The sequence below is a fragment of the Serinus canaria genome, chromosome 6 (assembly GCF_022539315.1).
Source record: "Serinus canaria isolate serCan28SL12 chromosome 6, serCan2020, whole genome shotgun sequence".
NCBI classification, from domain to species: Eukaryota; Metazoa; Chordata; class Aves; order Passeriformes; family Fringillidae; genus Serinus; species Serinus canaria.
Genome location: NC_066320.1, coordinates 22343198 through 22365858, shown reverse-complemented (window position 1 = coordinate 22365858; position 22661 = coordinate 22343198). Strand labels below are relative to the sequence as shown.

At 43.4% G+C, this 22661-nt stretch overlaps 2 protein-coding genes across 4 annotated transcripts in view; both read left to right on the top strand.

Moving 5' to 3' along the window:
* The window catches only part of SLF2 (SMC5-SMC6 complex localization factor 2), a 29623-nt gene extending 17427 nt beyond the window's left edge, over positions 1 to 12196 (top strand). The window contains exons 10-20 of one of the 2 annotated variants that reach the window (XM_030241187.2): positions 16 to 91; positions 1368 to 1509; positions 1948 to 2056; positions 2650 to 2823; positions 3391 to 3488; positions 4146 to 4233; positions 4717 to 4842; positions 5679 to 5756; positions 7341 to 7427; positions 8815 to 8883; positions 10015 to 12196. In XM_030241187.2, coding sequence (XP_030097047.1) covers positions 16 to 91; positions 1368 to 1509; positions 1948 to 2056; positions 2650 to 2823; positions 3391 to 3488; positions 4146 to 4233; positions 4717 to 4842; positions 5679 to 5756; positions 7341 to 7427; positions 8815 to 8883; positions 10015 to 10050 — 1083 coding nt within the window. In that variant the 3' untranslated portion in view covers positions 10051 to 12196. Of the gene's footprint in view, positions 1 to 15; positions 92 to 1367; positions 1510 to 1947; positions 2057 to 2649; positions 2824 to 3361; positions 3489 to 4145; positions 4234 to 4716; positions 4843 to 5678; positions 5757 to 7340; positions 7428 to 8814; positions 8884 to 10014 lie in introns of those variants that run through there. The other variant, XM_050976371.1, reaches the window with a different exon arrangement.
* A 2672-nt stretch (positions 12197 to 14868) lies between these two features.
* The window catches only part of SEMA4G (semaphorin 4G), a 29053-nt gene continuing 21260 nt past the window's right edge, over positions 14869 to 22661 (top strand). For both annotated transcript variants that reach the window (XM_009087230.4, XM_018910667.3), the window contains exon 1: positions 14869 to 15015. The gene's annotated coding sequence lies outside the window, so the exon portion shown is untranslated. The remainder of the gene's footprint in view (positions 15016 to 22661) is intronic.

Below are 22661 nucleotides of genomic sequence, written 5' to 3'. Positions count from 1 at the left end.
CTTCTCTGTTCACAGATGATGTCTGTTCATCCTGACCACTGTGTTTCTACCAAGATCTTAGACAGATTGATGGAGTTATCACTAAAAAACTGTAAGCATTTGAAGGATGGAAAACTGACCACCTGAGTGAAAGCACTTCTCCTCTCTTCAGCTTAGAAAAGTGTTAGTGAGGAAGTAAAAGGCACTAGTTCTGTTGGATGATTTTGGCTTGAATTTAGGCTCTCTTTTTACTAATGTAATGCAGAAATGCTGGGGGCTGACCTTCACTGAGTGTGTGCAGCCTGTATCACAGTATATGGTCCTGGCACATACCTCCAAAATAATGCATCCAGTACAGAGCTTTTAAATTCACTCCTGGTATTTCACAAATAGAATTGACCTGAAGAGAAGCTCAGTCTCCTCAAAAGTTTGCCCTCCTTTCCATGTTTTGCTTTGGATGATGTGGACATTTGTAGCTTAAGGATTACAAGATGTTTTTCACATTGTCATTCCCAGTATGTAGCACTTCATGATTTATTTTCCAGATAAGTGACAAAAATGAAGTGAATCATACACCTGCACAAAAACACTTTAAAGGATCTGCTTCAGCCCACAGTGCTTCTAATGTCTTCTGTGTTTTGTCTTCTTCATTTGTCTGTACTCAAATATTTCTCCACTACAAGTTCCTTTGTATGTTCCCCATGTCTTCATTCAGATCCATCAAAAGTGCCATTCATTTAAGACTACCAGTTAACATTGTTAAAGTAATGTGGTTCTTTTGAAGTATTTGCTCAGGCCTGTCCAAATTGTATCCTGTATTTTAATTCTTGTTTAAAATCAGAGCTGATATCAGAGGAAATGTGGCCTCCTTTATTTTATGCCTTGCTGGCATTAGGCTTGGTTCTGAATGAACAGTTCAAGATAATAAATGAGCATTCAAGCAATTAAGGCTGGGAGTTCCTTGTTTACCACTTTTGTTCCAGAAACCTTGCCTGTTTTCAAATCTTACTTAGCTCTTCTATAGTCCCACTGTGATAACACCCTCTTACCTTTGCCTACACGGGCAGTAATTTATGTGTTCTTTTAGACAAAAATGTTGCCTTGTTGCTTGTTCTGCTGTTTGTGATGAAAGAGAACTATGACAGAAAATGGGTGGAACTTGAAAGTAATTGACCTCTTACATAGGCAACATGTTTCCCTAGTGTAAAATACTGTATTAGACTTTTTTTCTCCTTCCTTGCTCTGAAAATAAGCTTACTGTTTAATGTACTGACTCCTCTGAGATGAGAGCTGGTAGAATTGATGCAATCTGCTTATTTGTTTACCTTAAAAGGAACTAATGCTAAGAACTAAATTTTATCTAATCCATTCCATGTTTTTATTTGTAGCTTCCATCAGTGATGAGCAGCTTAAACCATGGATTCCTTCAATAGCTGATATATCAACTGTTTTTGTCAATATGGGTGTTGGGTTCAGATCTCTCTTTCCATTGCAACATCTTCAACCCCCCTTCAATGAGCATGATATTTTGTAAGTGCTTTCCTTTGATTTTTTTTTTTTTCTGGATTCTGTGAAAACAAGTTTTTTGCTTGTAATGTAGAATCAGAAGTTTCTTCTTTATTTCCTTTCCCATACTCTGTAAGTTTTTGGCTCAGGTCTTAGTAAGAATAAATAACTCTGGAATTCAAGCAATGCCTTCTAGGTACGGATTCACTAAACCAGAGCCTTCTCCTTTGTCCTGCATCTTTCTAATGAAGGTTTTCAGGAATACTGGCTAAATAGCTGGGCAAAGTAATTGGCTACAAGTTGAGTTAGATGTGTGTGTTAGATGCTCTGGAACTGAGGATTATTTTGATTTGAAGGCATTTTGATACATGCAGGATTTTTTTTTCCTTCAGTTTGATGTCAATAAGCATTTGGGGCTTTTGAATTGTTCATTTTTTGCTCAGATTGTGTTTCTTCTATTAGAAATCAGGTGCAAGAATCAGTGAATCAACAACGGACAAGAGGAGATGTAGCCACTGCCAGTCCAGTGTTCCACAATCTACTTGAAAACAATTTAGTTAATGTGATTAAGGTGAGAAAACTCCAAGGTTTTTGTGGATTAGGTTTCTTTTTTTTTTGTGTGTGTTTCTTTTGGGAGGGAGGATAGGGTTTGCAATCTAGTCCTGAGCATGTGTTTGAGTAGATGCTGTCCTGAGACTTCATATTCATATTCAGCAGAGTTTATTGCAGGCATTTTGGAAACTTCAGTTTCTTGTCTTCCATTGGCTTCATTCACAGCTGCAGAGTTTTTCTGTCTCCCTTTCACAGCTGTGGCACTTTATAGAATATCTTGGCTCCCTCACATAGAAGAAACACTCCACTGATTTCCGTTTTCAGTGTTACTGGAGTATTTAGAAAATCTTTTGACCTTTCCTTCAATTAAAGGAGGATTATCTATGTAGTAAAGAAAGATCTTTCCTGCTCAAAAAAATGAGTCTCCAGCAGGTATTAAAATGAAAGGGTGGTGTTACTGGGAGATGGGGACATGTTGATAGACAAGTGTTGCTAAAACAGTACATCATTTGAGGTACATTTTACTGTGAGTGTGGAGAACTTAAGTTCTCATCATGCTTCAAATAAAGCTGAAATAATTCCGTGTTTTAATGCTTTGTATTTCTTTTAAAGTTTCTAGTTTTCTGTACATCAGTAATTCACGATGGATATACTGACCAAGAAATATGGCTGCTGCTTATATTGCTATTTAAAATAAGCTTGGAGAAACAGTTAAAACCTTTTCTGATAGATTTTCAGTGCCTTTTTTTCAAGCTTCTGGTGAATATAAAAGACTGGGATACAAAGGTAATTTCATACATTTATTGTACTAGATTTGTGAAACTGCAACTTCTGTTTTGAAGTTTTTTTTATTTTTTCTTTTTTGACATATCAGAAAAGTACTGGCTGAAAAATGTAACACAGAATTTTCAATAGTAGTTAATATAACAATATGAAAAATTGAAAGCTTTGTGTTTGTGTGAGATTTAGGAAGTGGGTGGGTATACTGAGAGGGTTTTGGTTACATGACATTGAGTTGCCTGTCCTCCTCTACCAGTTTGTTTATCTTAAGATTATGTGTGCTAAAATAGCTGTATGTTTAAAATGGCAGTCTTAAAGAAGGAAGAAATTATTGCACTATGCTGGTAAGCTGTCATTAAAAATATTCTGATCTCAGCTACCCTGTTTTAAACTGTATTTAGCAGACTCACCTCCTGGTGCAGCACAGACATTTTTTATGTACGTCATCTCTTGTTAGATCAGTTCCTTTTATCAATTACGCTGCCTGGTTTCTAGGGAGTAGGTGTGTGCTCCTTTGCAAATAAAGCAAACAGCCCTTCTTCAGTTTCAGGATGTTTTGTTGTTCTTTTGAAGATGCCTGAGCTGTGCCTGTCAGTGAGTGAGCTCTCCAGCAATCCCCACAACCTCCTGTGGCTGGTTCAGCTGGTGCCCAGCTGCATCGCGCGCGGACGGTAATGACGCTGTCGTGTCAGAAAGACACAGATCATTCACAGCTGCTTCATCTGTGCAAGCTCAAAGCCTGAAAAATGACACTTAAAAAAAAAGGGATTTGTTGTCTCATATGTTACAGATGTATGTGCAACTCTTGGTGTGCATGTATAGCTTCCTGATCACCTCTGCCGTGAAAAAGGGTTGTTAAATCTTTTATGTAGTTTCTGGGCTGTGAGTTCTTGGTACACAGTAGCAAAGGAAGGCTTAGCTTCAGGTTCTGACATCCATCATTCTAATTCTTGTCTGAGTGACCAAAATTTAAATTTTCTTTGGGTAATTCATGTCTGCTTCTAAGCATTATTCTGAGTTCTGTATCTTTGAAATTAGTGAACTATAATGTAACTGAGCGAGCAGAGCTAGTTAGGTCATTACCTTCAGGCTTGGTGACAAGTATCTAGCATTGTTTACTTGTGCAGAAGCTGAGCTGCAATGAGATTGAGGATACTTCTGTTTTTCTAGCTTACTTACAGGTTTATATAGCACCTATATTCAGAAAATCCAGTTTAATAGTTGCAAGCAAGTTTATGTCTAAGGAAGACATGCACAGCCTCACGTACTTTGTAGAAACTGTGGGTTTAAAAAATTCTAAGGGAAATAATTTTTAAATTGTTTTTCAGGGAAGTAAAAAGACGCCTTAGCCTAGTGATAATTGCAAAATTCCTTCATAAGAAGCATGTAGAAATACCTGATGACAGTGACAAGCAGGTACTGCTTTACATGTATTGTCTTTGTAGAATTTGAAAGTTCAGAAAGCATTAATATTGTATGCTTGTGTTTTATGTTTTAATATTGTAAGCCTGTTTTCAAGAACGTTGCCAAATGACCAATTAATAATTTTCTGTTCAGATTAAAGGTGTATTTGCATATGTGTGTAATCTGCATGTTTTGCAGCTTGTGCTTGTTTATATGCCTAAACATTAGTTTTAGACATTGGAAAGAGGTCTACATTTCTTTAAGTCTTTCTTTTGAAATCATGTGGAGAGACACTGTTTTCATAGGTTAGATCTCGTATTGAGAAAGTGTACAAACACTGAAGTCAGTAATTTCACAAAGCATGAAAACTTCCTTTTTAATTAAAAGTTCCTTTTCTGTTCTTGTTCCAGTGGATAAGTAATATGTAGGGGCACTCAGTTTCCAATTTTCTGTTGTTAGTAAATCAGTCCAATTTGTTAATGCTTGTATCTGTAGATGTTTCTTCTGCATCAGTTTCTTGTGTGTATGAAACCTTCTTATCTACTGAAGAAGAAGAGAGAGATGAGAAAAGGGCAGAAGGAGCATAAAGATGACGAAGTTCATGCAGAACTAGAACATGAGGTATACAACCAAGTGCTTTTTTGCTTTTTTTTCTGCATCTCTTTTATATTTTATATTTTATATGTAATATATATTACAATACAATTTGGGGAATATTTCTTTTACTTTTTAACAGTTCTGTGTATGGAACTGTAAATACACTATTTTGTTACTGTTCATCTTTAAAATATTACTAATTTTGGTTATAGTTGTGGGGGAAGGAAAGGAGTATGTGATGGAGGAACCTGTATTGGTTTTTTTACAAACAGGGAAATGGTCAGATTTTCTGAAGTCACAGGGAAGTCTTGAGTCTCTACTTCCGTAATCAGAGGACAATCTTCCCTCCCTTCTGATGTAATCAGTAAAAACTGTTCAGTGCTGAGCCAAAACTTTACCTTCAGGTTTCAGAAAAAGATTTGTGACTCTTTTATTAATATTTTCTCTCAAACAAGTGTTTAAAAGATTTAGTATTTCCATCCATCCAAAAACTGATTATTGGTTTTGTTATTTAAGTGGTTATCATGGAATCTCTCAACAAGGGTTTTGATCTGGAGGTAGATGAAGAGAAAATAAAGCCAACTGCTGAATTTAATTTTTAGTTGGTAAAACCACATTTTTATGGATTACTTAGGTTATTTAAACCAGTATAATACTGGTTTAAATAACCTAAGTATAATAAGGTTTCTAATATGTGAATATACTGTTTCAAATTAGTTATTTAGGCAGAAATGTTGATATACTTGTCCATTGGCCTGGCTCTTGGAGGATTTGTTCCAGAAAGCAGAGATGGTTCCATGTCTGTGAAGAGTTAAAATAATGGTGCTTTCACTGCTAAAGTTCTTTTGATTTCTCTCCAGGTGTACTACCTAATCTATGTCCTCCTTCATCTAGTCAGTGAAGCCAGTTTCCTTGATGTTGTAAATTCTAGTCAAAGGGTAAGTAACTTTAGTGGCTTGACCTTTAGATTTTAAAATGTTGTTTATCGTGCACATTTAGTCTGTTTTAGTACAAGCTATCATGTGATGGAAGATCACCAGTGCTTAAGAGCACTGGAGGAAGCTTTTGTTCTGGGCAAGGTAAAAGCAAAAACTTTTGTGTGTTTACTGCAGAGAAAACTCTCTTCTGTGTTTCTGTGAATGGAGCTACCTCCAGACATAAGGCTGTGAAAGGGCAGGCATTTGTTGTGTTAATCTTTCTCAGAAAGTACCTGGATATAAACTTTACACAGAATTTCTAAGTCAAATGATTCTATCAGCTTTGGAAATCGGTTTGAAATTTTTCAGTCTAGGAGAAAACCACTTCAAAAATATCCAGTAAAATATTTTCAAGCATGTTTGTTTCCTGTGCTGGAGTGCAGCAAGTGAAAGCAGGACTGTAGCTCTTCTCTGTAGTGGTAGTTCCTTTTTGCCATGTGATGTGAACATCTAAGTAATTCTGTCTGCTTAGCCTTTCAATATTTCTGTTCAGTTTTCTGTGATCATATGCTGAGAGTTGCTTGCTGCAAGGTGTCTGTGTAAACCTTCTGCCCTGTAGAATCGCTCTTGGCTTTTAAGAAATCTGTCACAGGAACTGTTTGAGACACATAAACCAGTAATGTTTGGCTACATTTGGATGCTTAGGTGTCTCAGTATATTAGGTTTGTGGAGAACTTGATATTTTCAATTGTTTTTTTAATGTCTCAATTTCTTAAGGAAGAAAGACTTTATTATTCACTGACCTGTTAGCCATCAAGTAGCAAGACAGGTATGGCTGAATATTGTGCAGGCTAGACTTGTGCAAAATCAATCTCAACTATTTCATTTCTGCCCCTCTTCCAGTTAAAGGGGATAAATTGTGGTGGCCTTGAGACACCAGCAAATGTTTATAAATAGAATTTCAGCATGTCTCACCTGTTCTGCAGAGTGGAGCCTCTTGGCAGCTGTTCAGTGAGAGACTGAAAACAGGAATTTTATGAAGAAATTAACAGAATGTGAAAGACCTTGGGAGTCATTATCAGGAGATCCTGAAGTGCAAAACTGCTTTATTAAAGTAATCAGAAATCTAGAAAAAAGAAAAGATCAGCGCATAAAACCTTGGATATATTTTACCTGCTCAGCCAATTCCTACAAAAGAAATTACCTGAGTCATCATTACTGAAAAGGTTATTTTCAGCTATTGTAACTTCAGAATTTTTTTGCTGATAAAAGGTGTGAATGGCACTGCACTCTGTTTGCTATTTTGGGGGCAGAAAGGATTTGCAAATTAGTTAGCTGGAACTTTAGAATTTGTGTTGTATAGCTCTGCTATACTTTGAAGCTGCTTTTAAAAACTCTTAGACCTGCTTTACCAGGAGCATGCCAGCAACAGATAGAGGATCTTGCAATGTCATCTTGTTTTCTTTCTTTTCCCTTTCTTAACTGTGTATTTCTGAGAAAAATTCAAACTGAAGCATGTAATTTTTGAATTGATATAATATTTGAATAGAGCCTGTGGTTTTGACATGGAGGATTTAATAGCTGTACACTTTTGTCCTTGTTTAGCAACACTTACTGAAGCTTTGTCGTGCCTTAGATAAGCACGTGAAAGGTGATATTAGGGAAGATGCAAGAATGTTTTATCGGTCTAAGGTAAGATGCAGAACTTGATTTTCTGTTTTGTTTTGGTTTGGGGGTGGTTTTTAGTGTTTGTGATGCGTGTTGTTCCCTCATCTCAGCCCTGGATATTCTAGGAGTTCCTCATGGGCTTGGGGGTTTTTTCCTGTTTTTTCTATCTGCATCATGTCTTTGCATGGGAATAAATACAGTCCCATTTTAATTCACTGAAAATACTCCTAATGCTAACGATAGGACTCTTAGCAGCTCTGAAGTGGGACTGATCATCCCTTTAGCCAGGCATCTCCACTTTTGGGCCCACAGAGTTGCTCTGTTTCTCTTTGTGGCAGTCACTGGTAGCTGACTCCAGCTGTAAGAGCAGAGCCTACCTGCAGGGCAGGGCACAGAGGACTGAGAAAGTTGCCTGTCTTGCACAAGTCTCCATTTCATTTTTCAAATGAATGAATTGATTAAAGATGCTTTGGATTTAAGCCAGCTGTATGTGATGTAGCATCAAGCTTGGACAGCTGCCTTTTGTTTGCTTTGTCTGTGAGCCTTACATCTGGTAGTCCTAATTTTGTGACCTTCATGCTTTGCAAGCTACAGACCAAGTCAGCTCAGTGAAAAAGTCACCAGCCCCAGCTTTGAAAAGCCTTGGCTTCTTCACCTTTAAATCAGACATTTGCAGTTGTGTGCTTCCTTACCTCTCAAAAACATTCTTCTTTTCTTACTCAGGCAGACTAGTGGAGCATGGATCCTTTTAACAAGGATTACTCTTAATTACTCTTGCCTTGGAGTGTTATATCTCTGCTTGCTTTCACTTCTGTTTCTGTTTGTCTTTGCACTGAGGGGAAAATCTAACTCTGGTTTTCTCCATTGCTTCATTTGTGTAATACTGCAGTAACTTCTAGAGGATGCCACTGTGCTAGGTTTTAACACAGCAGATGAAGCAAATCTCAGTGTGAATGCCTTGGATTAAACACTTGTCATGATTGGTGATGAAAAAGCACAGTTTTATGTACAAGGAATTTGTTTCAGAAGCAGCCAGTGCTGCATTGTTGGCTTTTGTGGCTGCAGTTGTACCTGTTCTAGGTACAATCAGACTTGTGACAAACCTCATTTCCCAGGGATGAGGTGGTGTTTGGAGGGCAGAGGTTTGCATGATGATTCCAAACATTCAACCTGAGGAGTCATGTGCTTCTAATGTTTGTGGAGTGCTTGACTTTCAGTTCAGAGTCATGAGTTACAGGGATCTGAAGTTGAGGTGATGATACTTCCTGACAATAAAATTGTTCTTTTCCAGTAAACCTTGTATGTTGGGTTATCTGTTTATTTTTGAGTTTGAAGCTGTGAGGGGGAACGCAGGGTATGATTTTGTCTTTTTTTAACAGAAATGGCTAAATTAATCAGTGTGAATTTGCAGGTAAAAGGCTTGGCTGCTAGGATATATGGGAAATGGCAGGATGTGATACAAACCACTCGGCTTACTCAGGTACTGTAATGAAACTTCTCTTCCCTCATTGCAGGGTGCATTTAACTCAGTTTTTAGCACTTGAAAATGGCAAATCTTTTCAAGAGATTTTCTTTTTCTTTATAAATGGCATGGCTGTGGAATACACTTAGATGTATTAGAATGGATTTTAATTAAAATTCTTACTTTTCTGGCTTCAATAAAAGCAGGATCTCCTCTCCATTGTTAAAAGCTCTGTTTTTGTGAAGGTGTGTGTAATACACTGAAAACCCAGTCCCGAGTCGAGTCACAGGGCCTGTCTGCGATTACAGCTATTAGCAGATGCTTCCAAAAGGAAATTGGGGCAGGAATGCAGTGAGGCACATCCTGCTGTGGTCTGGCACTGTGTGGCTTTGAGACTTCTTGAGTCCAAAGCTTTATTCACATATGTTTAAGGGCTCTCAACAACTCCTCCCCCTTTGAGTGTGTCAAATTTCGTGCCATGATTAGGCAAAGCCTCTCATGTTTGTGAAAGTGTGCAGCAGTAAATAATGCCATGATAAGTCTCAGAAATATTTGCCTTTGTGACACCTAGCTGGCCTTGGTAGAATAGGTGGATAATTTCTGCTGCTACACAAAGTTCAGAGCTCTTTCTTCTAGCCTTGGCTTGTAAGGTTTCTGTTGTAATGTGATCAGACCACCTGTGTGAGTTCTGTCTTGGAACATAAAACTATCTCTCTTGGAAAAGCTTAGCTTTCCAGTAATGCAGAGTATTGTTTACATAAAATTTAAATTATACATTATGCCTAGTATTGATTCCACTTTAAAACTATTAAAGACTATTAATTCCTCCCAACAATGTGCAAAAAAAAATTGTGTTTAGTGTGTGTGATATTTCATTTTCTAGAGCAAGGAGTGACACATGTAACACATGGCTACAAATTTGCTTAGCAATAAATGAATGTTGGTAATGAGGTGGCTCTTTCAGAATTGTTTTTTTGGAGGTGTTTGGGGTTAATTCACATATGGCAAACTGGCAAGTGTTTCAGAATAAAATTCCAGGGACTTTTTCCAGCACATTGTGGTGCTCCCAAGCTAAGCACTTGCCTGCTCTACTAATTTCTTCTGACACTGGATTTCTGACTTGTATACTAATTTGTTTTTACTCTTTAGGGAAAACTGCATGACTTCTGGGAGCCAGATTCATGAAATCTCTCCTAGGTAAGGGAAAATAGCAGAAACTGAAATCAAGGAGGATATAGAATGAATGGAGCTTCACCTTATTTGGAACAGAAGAAATCAGTCACCTGAATTAGAACTTGAGCTTGATTCAGACAAGCTCTAGACACATGAGAATCTGATTTGACTAACATTGTTTTTTACTACAAGTACTCTACTCCTGAAAAATTGAAGTGGATCAACTGAAAAAACCCCAGCTGTTCCTATAGCCCTATCAGCACTGGCTAGAAATATTTTACTGTATTGAAAGCTGAGAGAAGTTTTCTTGTTTCCCTTGTTAATCACAAGACCTATTTGATAACAGTAAGTATTTATTTTCTTGCCAGCACATACCTACAAGCATTGTTTTAGGTTAGCTGGGAAAGAGCTGCCCTGTGACATGAAATGTGAGTTCAGGAGGAGTGTTAGACCTGTTGTGAGCAGGTGAGGAAGTGGTTCAGATGTGGGCTGAGTCATGGTAATCTGCCAAGCAGAATTGGTATGAACATCCAGTGTCTTTTAAAAATACAAAATACAGCAGTTGTACCTTCTTTAAATGGAGAATAAAATATCATCTCAGTGGAGATTAGAGAACAGCATTTGGCTTACCTTTGTAAAGACTGTGAAAGCCATATGATGACTGAATTCCTTGGTGTGAAGTCCTGCTGCACAGGCAATATGTGCTCAAAGCTCCAGGAGCTTTTTATGAAATAATCAGAGGAAGGTATGATCTCCTTTTGTGTTCTCTGTACAAATGCTATCACTTAAATCTTACACTGTGGTTTGTGTTTGTAGAATGGATGTAATAGGAAGAAAAAATTCAGTTATTGGGTAGAAACACCAATGGGGATTCCCATAATAAGAGATTTTTAATAACATCAACACGTGTATTTTATAATACCATTTTGTTTTAATTCTTGTAGATTACCCTGTCTTGTATGGAATTCTCTATGATAAGAATGTAAAATAAAGCTTAAAAAACCTGCCAACTACAAAACTTTCAAATTTAATTATGTGTATTACTTATAAAAGAACAGCTATGGAATGGACACATCTTAGAGGAAATCTATTAGATTTGCAAATTCATACTAAATGGTATTTTTTTCAAGTGTTACACTGTTACATCAATGTCATCTTTTGCTCTTTGATAGCTCATCTGCCTCCCCTCTCGTAACAGTTGCTTACTCTGATGAATATATTGTATGTAATTTTATTAATGTTTTTATTTTTTTCACTAATATTGTATAAAGGTAAAAAATGTGGAATGTTTACTGTATTTAATGTGTATATATTTTCTTACTGTGTAAAGTTGACATTGTTGGACTGTATATTTTGAAGAAGGAAAGGGGAGGAGCTTAGATGAACTGCTTTTGTACTGCAGTTCAAAGCATGTTGAAACTGCTGAGGGTTTTTCCACACAAAATAGCCACTTTGATATTTACTTTCATTTAACAGAACAATGAAAAAATAAAACCAGACACTCATTTCTAGTTAAATGTCCCCTGAGAAAATGGGCTCTATTTCACAAAAAACAAATGGCCACAGGTCCTATTTTATTCTTATGGGCAGATGTTACAATTCTTGGTTTCACAGCTGATTAGCTCACTATAGATGGAGACAGTTTTGAAATCATTCTCAGCTCAGCCAGTCCTGTGTTTTCATGCTTAATGCCTGTTCCAGCACTCTCCCTCTTCCCCCACCCCTGCCTGGTCAGGACTTCTCTTCCATCTGTTCTGTAGATGAGGAGTAATTCCTCAAGAGCTAGGTGTGGGTTAAATTGGTGCTCATCAGAATCCTTACAGAGATGATTCCCAAGCATCACTACAGGGTCTTTACAAGAGGGTCCTGGCAGTGAAATAGCAAACCTGCTGCCCATGTGTTCTGCCAACTCATTTCTGTCCCTCAGCCAGGATTTACATGCACTGGAAAAGGCTGTTTCCTTGTCCTGCAAGAGGCTGTTGCACACGAAAGGTCTTAACTGCTTTGGATGTCTTCAGAGAAGCATTTTGCACTTGAGGTCTATCTTTTGATACTGCATTGGCTATATTGAGAGCCCAATTATCACATTTCATGTGGAAGTAGGTGCACTTTATTGCAGCAATAACAGAAAAAAATTAAAGTCTGGTTGTAAAATATATGTTTGTAGCTCCTTGCCTTTTTTTTTTTTTTTTTTTTTTTTTTTTTTTTTAATTTAATGACAAGCCTCTCTATGGCTTAAAATAACCCAAACACTTCTGGTTTTAAAGATGAAGAAACCTGGCAGTGAAACTATTTGTGCATCTCATATTCTCACTGTTCCTGTTATGGAACTTGGTAATGGATGGGGATTTCAGAAGTGATTAATGATGTGCAGGTAGGTCTGGCTGAAGGTCAGTAGGACATTTCATTGATGCAGCAGCTATGGGCACTCTCTGAAGTCCCCAAGATAATGATTTAGTTGAGAATGTCTTTGGGAAAAGGAGGTGACTGGAATATCTGAAGTGTGTTGTTGTTATTGGTGGAGGATCTGGTTAGATTGCTGCAAAGGCATTTTAGAGGTAGGATTTCAGTGTGGAAAAAGACTTAATACTGAGAGTTGATTCACATATGGGAAACTGGCAAGTGTTTCAGAATAAAATTGCTGTGCTGATTTTCTGAGCACAGAAAGCCAGGTCTGTCTCCATGAGAGGTGTCTGCTCAGCACTGTCCAGCTCCAGTCCTGGGGGCCAACATTTGGGCACAGGGGCTGCAACAGACTGTGCTGCTGTGGGCATTCAGGCAACTACTTCCAGGTAGCTGGGTTCCTCTGCTCATCCCATCTCTAGCAGGAATACTGGAGCTCCAGTACTAATGCTGGTCTTCTGTTTTCTTTCCCAGGAGAACTGTATGTATAGCACAGTATCCCTTGCTTGGGTTTCTGTTTTGGTGTTTTGTTGGTTTGTCTTCCACTGGTTTGCGGTGGTTGTGACTTTTTGTTTTACTGAGAAGGGCAAATCAGAAAGGTTTCTGCTGGAGATGACCCTCCTCATTTTTCTGGGGTCCTATTCATTGGGTTTATGAGCTTTTGGAAAATGCTTCTTGCCTAAAGTTCCCCAGTGGGAAACACGACCCCCTGCCTGAGGGGCAGCTGCTTCCACTGGCATACTAGTGCTTCTTTTGCATGCAGAAAAAGAGAAAAGGCTCTTGGGACCGGCTGACTTTGAGCAGGGAAGGGGTTTGGTGAGCTTGTAGGAGACTAAGCAGCTGCTGAGGAGCTCCAAAGGAGCTGCCCAGAGAGGTCAGACAATCATTAGTGGATTTAGCTTATTCCTTGTGGTTTAACTTATCAGAATTCCTTTAATTGCCCTTTTCCCCATATTCCCCCTAGGCTGTGAAATTCCTTCAAGTTTTGCCTTGTGGATATTTTGCCAGCTTTACTGGCAGGGCCCCTTCTTATCACGTGTTGAAAAGGGCTTTCAGTGCTGAGGAATGGCGTGGGCTGCTGGTGGGAAGGATCCTAGGAAAAGTGAATTCCTTGAAGGGCTTCTCTTTGCAGGGAGGCTTTTAGTTTTGCCTGGCTGATGCTTTTTTCAGCCAGCGCTTTCTCGCCTTTGCAGTCAGGAATTTGAAAGGGAGTATTTTATCTGGTAGCAAGAGTAAGGCTGAGCGGTGAGCGAAGAAAAACATTTGCATCTTCCATCTTGATATTTTGATCTGTTTGGAGAAAGTCAGTCCTATGCTTTAAGGCTGCTTCTAAGTGGCGTTTGGATTTGTTGTACTTTTTTGAATGCCTCCCTTGTTTCTGCGTGGTGAGATGCTGCTAATGTTTCACCTCCTTCAGCTTCCCTGCCACCTCCCAGTTCCCTGTAGGGAGGTCACAGGGGAGGGGATGGAAACTCCACTGGAATTGTTCCCTTCATTGTCATCAAAGCGCCTTTGCCATCAGCCTGGGGGGAAACCTAAAGCTTTTCAAGGCAGGTTTGGCCCACATGGTGTGTCGGGGTGGATAAAGGGGTCATTTTCACACACCCTTGTCCCAGTGCTTCCCTTTGGGTTTGCATTTGCAGCTGAGGCTGCCTGAAGCCGGGCGAGCGATGCTCCTTCCCTCTCGCAGAGAGGAGCAGAAACGGTAAATGGATTTGTGCAGCTTTTGTGCTGCGGGGAGTCCTTCAGAGCAGTGAGCGCTCTGAGCTGGGGCTGGGCACGCAAGCTCCGGGGCTTTGCCTCTGGGTTTCAGGCTCTCTTCTCCCGAGTCTTGGTGAAACTCCTGGCTCTCGGAGCAGATGCAGGAGCAGAGGGTCCCCTTCCTCTCCGGACTGAGCGCCAGGCTGCAGCTGAAATAAAAACAATAGCTTCAAGCTGCCAGGGGCGGTGGTGGGGAGAGGGGGGCAAGGCATCCAGTTTGATGCTTTATTCACACTGCAGGCTCTTATAAAGGCAGTGTAAATCATGCAGAGCAGCCGTGGGCTCTGCAGACAGCATCGCTCAGGCTCTCAGACACATTGATCTGCATGCTGGAAACTGAGCGTGTCCCCTTGCCCTGACCAGGCTGTGGGGAGAGGCCTGCCAGGTGAGGAGGCTGAGCTGCTGCACTGCATATCGGCTCTCCTTCACCTTTGTGAAGCGCTGCCTGCCTCCCCTGTGTACTAACCCATTTTCCCCCGCCAGTATTTTGTTCTCCAGCATTGTTATGGTAAGGTTTGCACAATGCAACGTGTTTTCCCTCCAGCTGATTTTCTCTGATTAGCCCATTTTTCCTCTTGCCCTCATTCTGTTTTTCCCGCAGTATGCGAACGCCGTTTGCTGAGAAACTGTGTCAGCCTTCCTCTAATTAAGAGTCTGGCAGGAGGCAGCGCAACAGTAATTTTGGAGATGACGCTTCCAGTTTGGAGCTGACAGGGAGCTGAGGTGCTGCGGCAGGGGCTCGTGCTGGGGATGCGGGAATGTTCTCCGGCTGAGCAGGACAGGGGGACCCACAAGGAGCCTGGTGCAGGAGCAGTGAGTACCCCGGGTGCTTGGATGTTTAAACTGTGTCCTCTTGAAAAGCAGCTGCAGGAATGGTTAAATCGGTGGTTGTCACAGGTTTAGCCCTTTGTGAGGGTGTCTCTGTGTGTGTGTGTGTGTAAAGGACAGGAATAAATTGTAGTGGCCCTAAGTCGGCTGCATCTCTCTGAAATAGTTGTAATGTTGGAAAGTCAGATGGAGAGCTTAACAATCAAATGGCCTGAAAAAGGGCAAATAAGGAGAAGCCATTCAATGGCGCTCTGTCATACGGCTTCAGACTCCATAGTTCTTTTATTAGCAGAAAAGCTCAAAGCAAACAAAAGGAGACAGGAGCCGGGGATCTGCTTGCCTCAGGATGTTGTGGATGCTAAAAGCTTAGAGGTTCAAAGAGCATTTTGTGGCAGAAAAATGCAGCAGGGGTCTGTGAAATGAAAGCCGTTCTCCCTGGCTGAGAAAGCTTCAGGCTGCTGATCCCTGGAGGGTGGAGCATGTGCTGGGGAGATATCCCAGATATCTGTCCCATTCCTTCCCCCCCTGCAAGGTGCTAGGATTTGGTCCAGTGTGGTGTTAATGCCTTATGTGAACAGCTGAGGGATTTCATGTCATCTCTCACTTTCCAAATAGTCCATCGTGTCCACCATTCTGTCTCTCCATCCACTCCTGAGACAGAAGTTGTTGTTGAAGGTGGTGCCAGCCCTTGCTCTGAAGGAGCCTAGTGAGGTGTATGGGGTCAAATGTTTAATTTGGCTGAAGAAAACTCAGTGACATTTTTTGATCTTTCTAATGACCCTGTGAGTGAGACTAGGAAAACGAGTTGTGTGGTTCAGGAGCTCCAGCAGAACACAGCCAGCCACATGCCAGAGCTGACCTCCTTTCTCTCCCCTCCCACCCCATCCACAGATGTTTGCAGCTAGGAAGAAGTACAAATAAGAGCAGATGAGGAGATTTTTTTTAAAAAATCCTTCCTATGTGGTACCTCTAGAGCACAATTCAGCATTTTCCCTCTCTACTTGCTGTGTCAGATTTGCCTCTTGGGGGCAACCTCACCCCACTCCGGCAGAGACCAAAGGGAGTTCAAGTGCTTGGGGGCGATGACTCACTGCGCATCTCTCTCTGCCTTTGCGTTATCTGATCATTTTTAGTAATCGAGGTCATAATTTGCTGCAAGGATTTTAGGATTTAAGCCGTCGAGGCTGATTGTTGGTGGCTTTTCAGAAACAATGTGATTGGCTCTTGAAGGTCTCTTTCCAAGCTTGCAGTCCTTCAAAGTTTTTTCCTGCCTTGGTGTCCTTCAGAGAGAGGAGGGCAGTATGGAAGGACATGTGTTTTGTGGTTCTGGTTTAATGGGTAGAGCATAAATCTCTGCGAGGAAGATTTACAGTGTTCTCCTGGCTCTTTTGCCTGGGTTGGCTTGGACTGTCACTAAGCCTATCAGATAGTGCTGAGGACACTCTGACTTCTCTGGGGGAGAGCAAAATTACTGCTCCAGCTCCATTTCAGCCCTGAGTCCTCAAGCAGGCGTCTCGTACAAACCTCGTCCACAAAAAAACATTTGCATTTATTTAAAGGGCGTTGAGGTATATGATGGAATAAAGGAAGTATTATTCATGCTTCGTGCTGTGGATCCTAATGGTGCTTTACACGCTGATATGACCTACAAAGTTTGTTGTTTTGTGCCTGCAGTGCTCTGATGTTCTTCCTACCCTGAGGGTCAGAAATGACAAGAATAAATGATTGTGACGAGAGACTTGCAAATCCCTGCTCCCTCTCCTTGGAAGTGTCCTTGCCAGGGCACAGCTCAGTGGCCTTGCTAGCACAGGCAGCAGAGGGGCAGCACCCTTGTCTGGCCCGTGGGACTGAACAGAGTGATCTTCCGGTGAGATGTGAGGGCAAATCCATTTATCCCCATAGTTGTGTTTCACCTTCTCCCCAAAGCACAGGGATGCAGCTTGGGCTGGGCATGGGGCTTGGCCCAAGCTGAACACAGGCAGGGCCCCTCCTCTGGAAAATACCAGGGAGGAGGCTGGAGCAAGTGAGGTTAATCAGGGACCCCAAAGCATAGGGACTACTCCAAAGGGGGGTGCAGGGCCCTGCAGCCTGTGTCTGCCCAGTGAGGGACTGAGTCAGCCTTGCTGGGCCAGCAGCTCCTGGCTCCAGCCAGCCTGGGCACTTGGACAGCAGCAACCACGCAGCTCATTAACCCAGCCCTCCGGCACTTGCTCTGCTGGCCTTGACACTGTCCTTCTTAATAGCTCCTCTTCTTTCCTTTCCTTTTTTTTTTTTTTTTTTTCTTTTAATAAAGGTAAATTAGCTATATGGATATGCAGGGACATGAATCAAAGGAATTCAGCTGACTCTTGAACGAACCATTCGTACAGAGAAGTGCTAAAGCACCAGGACGTGATGGATGCAGCCCGCTCAGAAAACACCTAAGGACAAAAACTGCTTGTAAGGCATCTCGCTGCAGCCTCCAAAAATCTGATTATGTAGGGGGAGGGAAAAAAAAAAATCAGGTTTTGGAATACATTAACTCAGTTGAACAGCACAGAGAGAAGGTACCAGCAAGAAGCAAATCAATTCCTGAAGGCTGCTGGGAAATTTCACTGAATTGAAGCTTCAGTGTAAGGCTGGCTGCACTTAGAAGAGTTATGTTTCACCTGAAATATTTAACACTGGGCATTTGAAGTGCTCTGTGTGTCCAAAGAGCCTACCAAAAATATGGTTACGAGGAGATTTTAGAGGAACCCTGGGCTCATGCCATGCTGTTGATGGGTGAACCCAGATATTCACATTTGGTTTTGTTGGGTTTTTTTGGTGGTATTTTTTTTGTTTTTTTTTTTTTTTTAAGAAAAGCATGGGAAGGATAAGTCCCTCTCCTCCATCACAGGGAAGCAAAAATTACCATGTAATGAATGCTGGTCTGCTTTTGGGACATGTGCTGACAGATCTGTTGTTAGGAGGGAGATGTTTCCATAGCAAAACCATCATCATAAATGGCACTGTAATGCAGCAGAGATGCTGTGGTGGCCCTGGGGACCATCTTCCCGGACCATTCTGAGCATCCTTCCAGGGAATATGGGAGAGTGATGGCAGGGGGCATCAGAGCAGCTCATGGTGATGCTCCCTACAGCACTGCCACAGCACCAGGGCTCTGCTGGCAAGGCTGTCAGCTCAGCGTTTTTCAGTCCTTTCCCACTTCAACAGAAAACTACAACAAAAGGCAAGCTTGAAATAGCTCATTTTATCAATGCAGACAAACAACTTGCTTTGAGCATCATTGTCACTCAGCCTAAATTACTTTTAGATGTTTTTAATGACTGGGTAACATTTTTCAGCTGTTCATTCTGCAGCACCCTGCTGAGGGACAGTCCATCTGTAAAGACCAAGGACTCCAATATTGTGGTTGCTCTTCCTGACATTCATTTGGCTTTATTATTTGATACATGATTCCTGTGGCAGAGATGTTTTCAGCTAAATTTACAGCTACAAGCTCTTTTCTTTGCATAAAGGGGGATCTGTTTCCAAAAGGGCTGGAAGGGTGGCTATGCATGTGCCAGTGGAAGGTCAGGGATGTAGAGGAGAAACTCTGGGAGATTGAAGGTGACAGTCCAAATCCTGTCTGCACTGAGGGTGACATTACCCTTTGGGCTGGAGGGATTGTAGGCCATCATTTGTTACCTCTACCTTGCACTTTACTTGTAATGCACAGCATGGAGAGCTGTGACTTGCAAAAAGATCCCACTGGGGCCATGGTTTGTGACATCAGCCATGCAGGTCTCTCGAGTCCCTCTTTCCAAGGCAGGCACAGCTTTTGCATTTGTTTCTAAAGGCAGCTTCTAAGCCACTCGCCCTCACCATCTCTGGCTTTTGCAGTGCTTCTAGGAGACTGTATTTTTAAATCCTAGCTCATAAATTTTGGAAGCTACTTTCCTTCCCCACCCCCTCGCCCCTATCAAAGTGTCAGAGCTGAAGAAAAACTGCAAGAGTGATGGATGTGCCCAGCTCTGCTTGCCAGGGCTCTGCTGTGTGTGTGGGGGTTATTTACTGCACTGCTGGGGTTGTTTCTTCTTTGGTGGCAGAGACAGCAGGGTAGGGGTTCGGTGCCTGGGAAGGAGGGGTAGGATGCCCACGGGTCATCCAAGCATTTGGCTGGAGGAGGCTGGGAGAGAGATTGCTTGGGCACAGTGACACAGAGAGGAAAAAGTGAAGCCATGGGGACATGGATCCTGTCTGGTGGCTTGGCCCAAAGGGTGGATGCTGGGGTCCATAACACCTTCCTGGCTTCAGCTCTGGGGGGTGCAGGTCGGCTCACCCAAAAGGGCAGCTTTTAATAGCCACCAGTCTTATCCCATCCCTCATGCAACCCCAGGTATTTGTGTTACTGCTCTAGGCAGTGTGTGGCAGGGACCTGACCTGCCCTGCAGGGGAAACACAGGGTCTGTGCCTCACTGCAGAGAGAGACAGCCCTGTGCTCCCTGGCCAGGTTGGAGCCTGCCTGTTTTTACTGGGGCAGAGGGGTTGTCCAGCCCAGTAAATCCCTTCTCCTGGAGCTATGCCTCTGTCTCTTCCCTGTCTGCAGCCACCTTTGTCCTGCTCCTGCCCCAGAGCTGGGACAAGACCCCACAATGAGCTTCAAAACTCCATTTTCTAAGGGAACTCCCACTGCCTGCTGGCGTTTCCCCCCATGCTGCAGGAACATCCCAAAGCAGTTCTGCCTGGTTGAAAGGCAGGTCAGGACCCTGCCCTCCCGCAGTCTCACCAGCCCTTCCCTGAGGGCACGCTGCCGACAGATCCGGAGCCAGGGAGATGCTTTCCGCTGCCTTAGAGAGGTTTGCAGACAAGCAAACCAAACCAAACCTGCCAGCTCGCTGTGCGAGCGCCTGTCCTCCGTGAACTCCCGTGCGTCTCTTGCAGCCGGGCTTGTGGGAACTGATCGCAGGCTGCTGTGACTCAGCTGCTTCTCCCTTGAGAAAATCTGCCCTGGCACGGTGCTTGGCTCTGCGGCTGGGGCTGCCGGCACCTGGCAGCCTTCATCAACAAATGGCCTTGGGCAGAACATCCCAATTTCCACTGTCAAGCATTTATGGGAGGAGAAATGCAGCATGTGATCTTGCAGGAAGTGGAGGCAGCAACTCTGTGCTCTACTGAGCTGGGGGGAAAAGTCCCATCCCTCCCTGAAGCTGAGCCTTGGGCTGGTGGGGCTGCAACACAGGCTGGCTCTTCTGGTCTGCCCCTGCCCTTTTCCATTTCCTTATAACTTTCTCAGACAAATTCTTCTGCAATTGTAATTTTCCCCGCTGGCTCTCAGCCTGAAGAAACAGTGGTTTGGAAAGTTTGCTCAATGACTTGAAGGGAAGAGGCTCCCAAGCCTTTCATGCTCTGTGCCCACTGGAATATTTTTTTTCCCGGGCCTAATCTGTGGAGCATCACCCTTGGCTTGATGAGTCCGTGACGCTCTCAAGAAATAAAGCCAAGCCTGGTGAGTGTGTACTCAGCTGCTGGGAAGGCCCAAGTGCTGCTGTCGGAGTCCAGGCAACACCATGTGGTCTTTTCTGTTCCTGTGCTCCTCACAGATGTGCAGGCCTGGAATCTGGGCAGGCTGCTCTTGTGGTGGATAAAGGAGACTGATGAGGTGGTGGGTGCTGGAGCAGAAGACTCTCCTGTGGTGTGGGGCTGGTGTGCTCCCCATGGGGCTTTTTTTTCCATGGAGGCAGGTAAAGCAGCAGTGCAGGTCTCACAGGGTAGCTGAAGGATGGAGGGGCCTGGAGAAAGGCTGTTTTGCTTGTTACTTGCTCATGTCAGAAGGGGAAAGTACTCGTTTTTCCGCTGGTGGTTTTGCCTTTATAACAAGCCTCTCGCTGCGGTGTGGGCTGGCACGGCCTTAGCCTGCGTTTCACAACTCCTTTGTGGGTTTCATAAAGCCCCAGCGGCTGGAGCACCGTGATTTTGTAACTCCCAGCTGGCTTTTAAACCAGTCTGGAGAGGAGCTTGAAATGGTTGGATGCCTGCTGCCTCTCGGACTACAGAGGATGGCAAACCAAATCCCAGATCTGGAGTTTTATCTCAGTTTTCTTACCTGGGGCAAGGGAAAGACAGGCTGCAGGTACTGCTGAGCAGAACCCAGGCCTGCCTTAGGAAGCAGTTTCCTACCAAAGGCTGGAGATCCTGGTCAGCCCTGTGGGTTTGATAAGCACCAATGCCCTGCTAGTGCTGCAATCCCAAAACAGAACCCTTTGTGACTTGCTGCTCCCATGGTGTGCACCCTGCCAGTGTATTTCTAATTTAATCCTGGCTGCTATTTGATCCTGCTAAGTTGTTTTTCTTTACACCTCTCTGATCCATAATGAAATCCTCTGTCTGACCAAACCTGGTTTCCAGTAGTGGGAGAGGGGACATAGAGCAGTGGGGAGTGTGGGGGTTCTTCTGACAGTCACCCTGGACACCTGTGCGTGGGACATCCACCAAGGTTTTGGTTGTGCCGGATCAGCCTGAGAGGGGGCAAGAGGGCTGGGGGCTGGCACCTTTTGGGACTGCAGGCAAGGTGAGGGTCCCTTGGGGCCCAGGGTGACTGTTGGTGCCGAGCTACAACCAAGCCAGAGAAAGGTTCATCCCCAGCCAACCTTGAGGCACTTGAGGCAGAGCAGTGTCATGCATTAAGCACCCTGAATCATGTCACTGTGTGCTCTGAGGGGTCTGCACATCCCTCCAGGAAGGCTGAAGGCCGGTGGTGGCTGGGGAAGTGTCTCTGGCAGGGAGCAGCTGCTGCCCCGGGCGCTGAGCTGCAACCTGAGTGCAGGCAGGTCGCCGTCTCCCAGCTCGGGGCGAGTGCAGCATGCGTGCTGGGAGAGCTGATCCGCGCTAATCCCATCAATATTTCACGGTGTCGTGGCCCTGTTATAATTCCTCGCATCATTTGGGATGCCGGCTGGGATGGGGGTGTGGTGCCAAGTGAAACATGAGAGCTGCCATGGCTTTGCCCTGCCTCCCTGGGCATCAGGGGGGAGAAAGGGGCTGTCTGTGCCCTTTTCTGCTGGCTGCCACAGGTAGAGTTGTGTGGCAGAAACAGGTGAACTCAAAAATTCTGTCTCTTGGCATCTGCCTGGTTTTGCTATGTGCCGGAGTGGTGGGGCTGGGCTGTGCTGGGTGGCTGGCCCATGCACGGGTGGGGCTGTGACACGGCAGAGCCTGCTCTACTCGGTCCTCTCTCTGTGGGACACGGTGTTTAACTGACAACAAGAGGAAATTAAACAGTAACCAGTCTTTGGGCTGGTGATGAGGGCATGAAAACATTTCCTTTTCCTAAAGGCTATTTGGAGTAACAGGGAGAGAGCACTACAGACAAAATCTGGCATGGTATTGTGGAGGGGGGTTTCCCAAGGCACCATGCCGTGACTCAAAGGGTCCCCTGCTTTGGGCTGGCACCTGGGCTGGGATAGGAGTTGTAGGGCGGTAAATCCTATGAGGAGCAGATGATGGAGCTGGGGTTGTTTAACCTGGAGAAAAGGATGTTCTGGAGAGACCGTGTCACTCTCTACAGTTGCCTGAAAGGTGGTTGTAGTAAGGTGAGGGTCAGCATTTTCTTCCAAGTAACAAGTGATAGGACAAGAGGAAATGGCCTCAGGCTGCACCAGTGGAGGTTC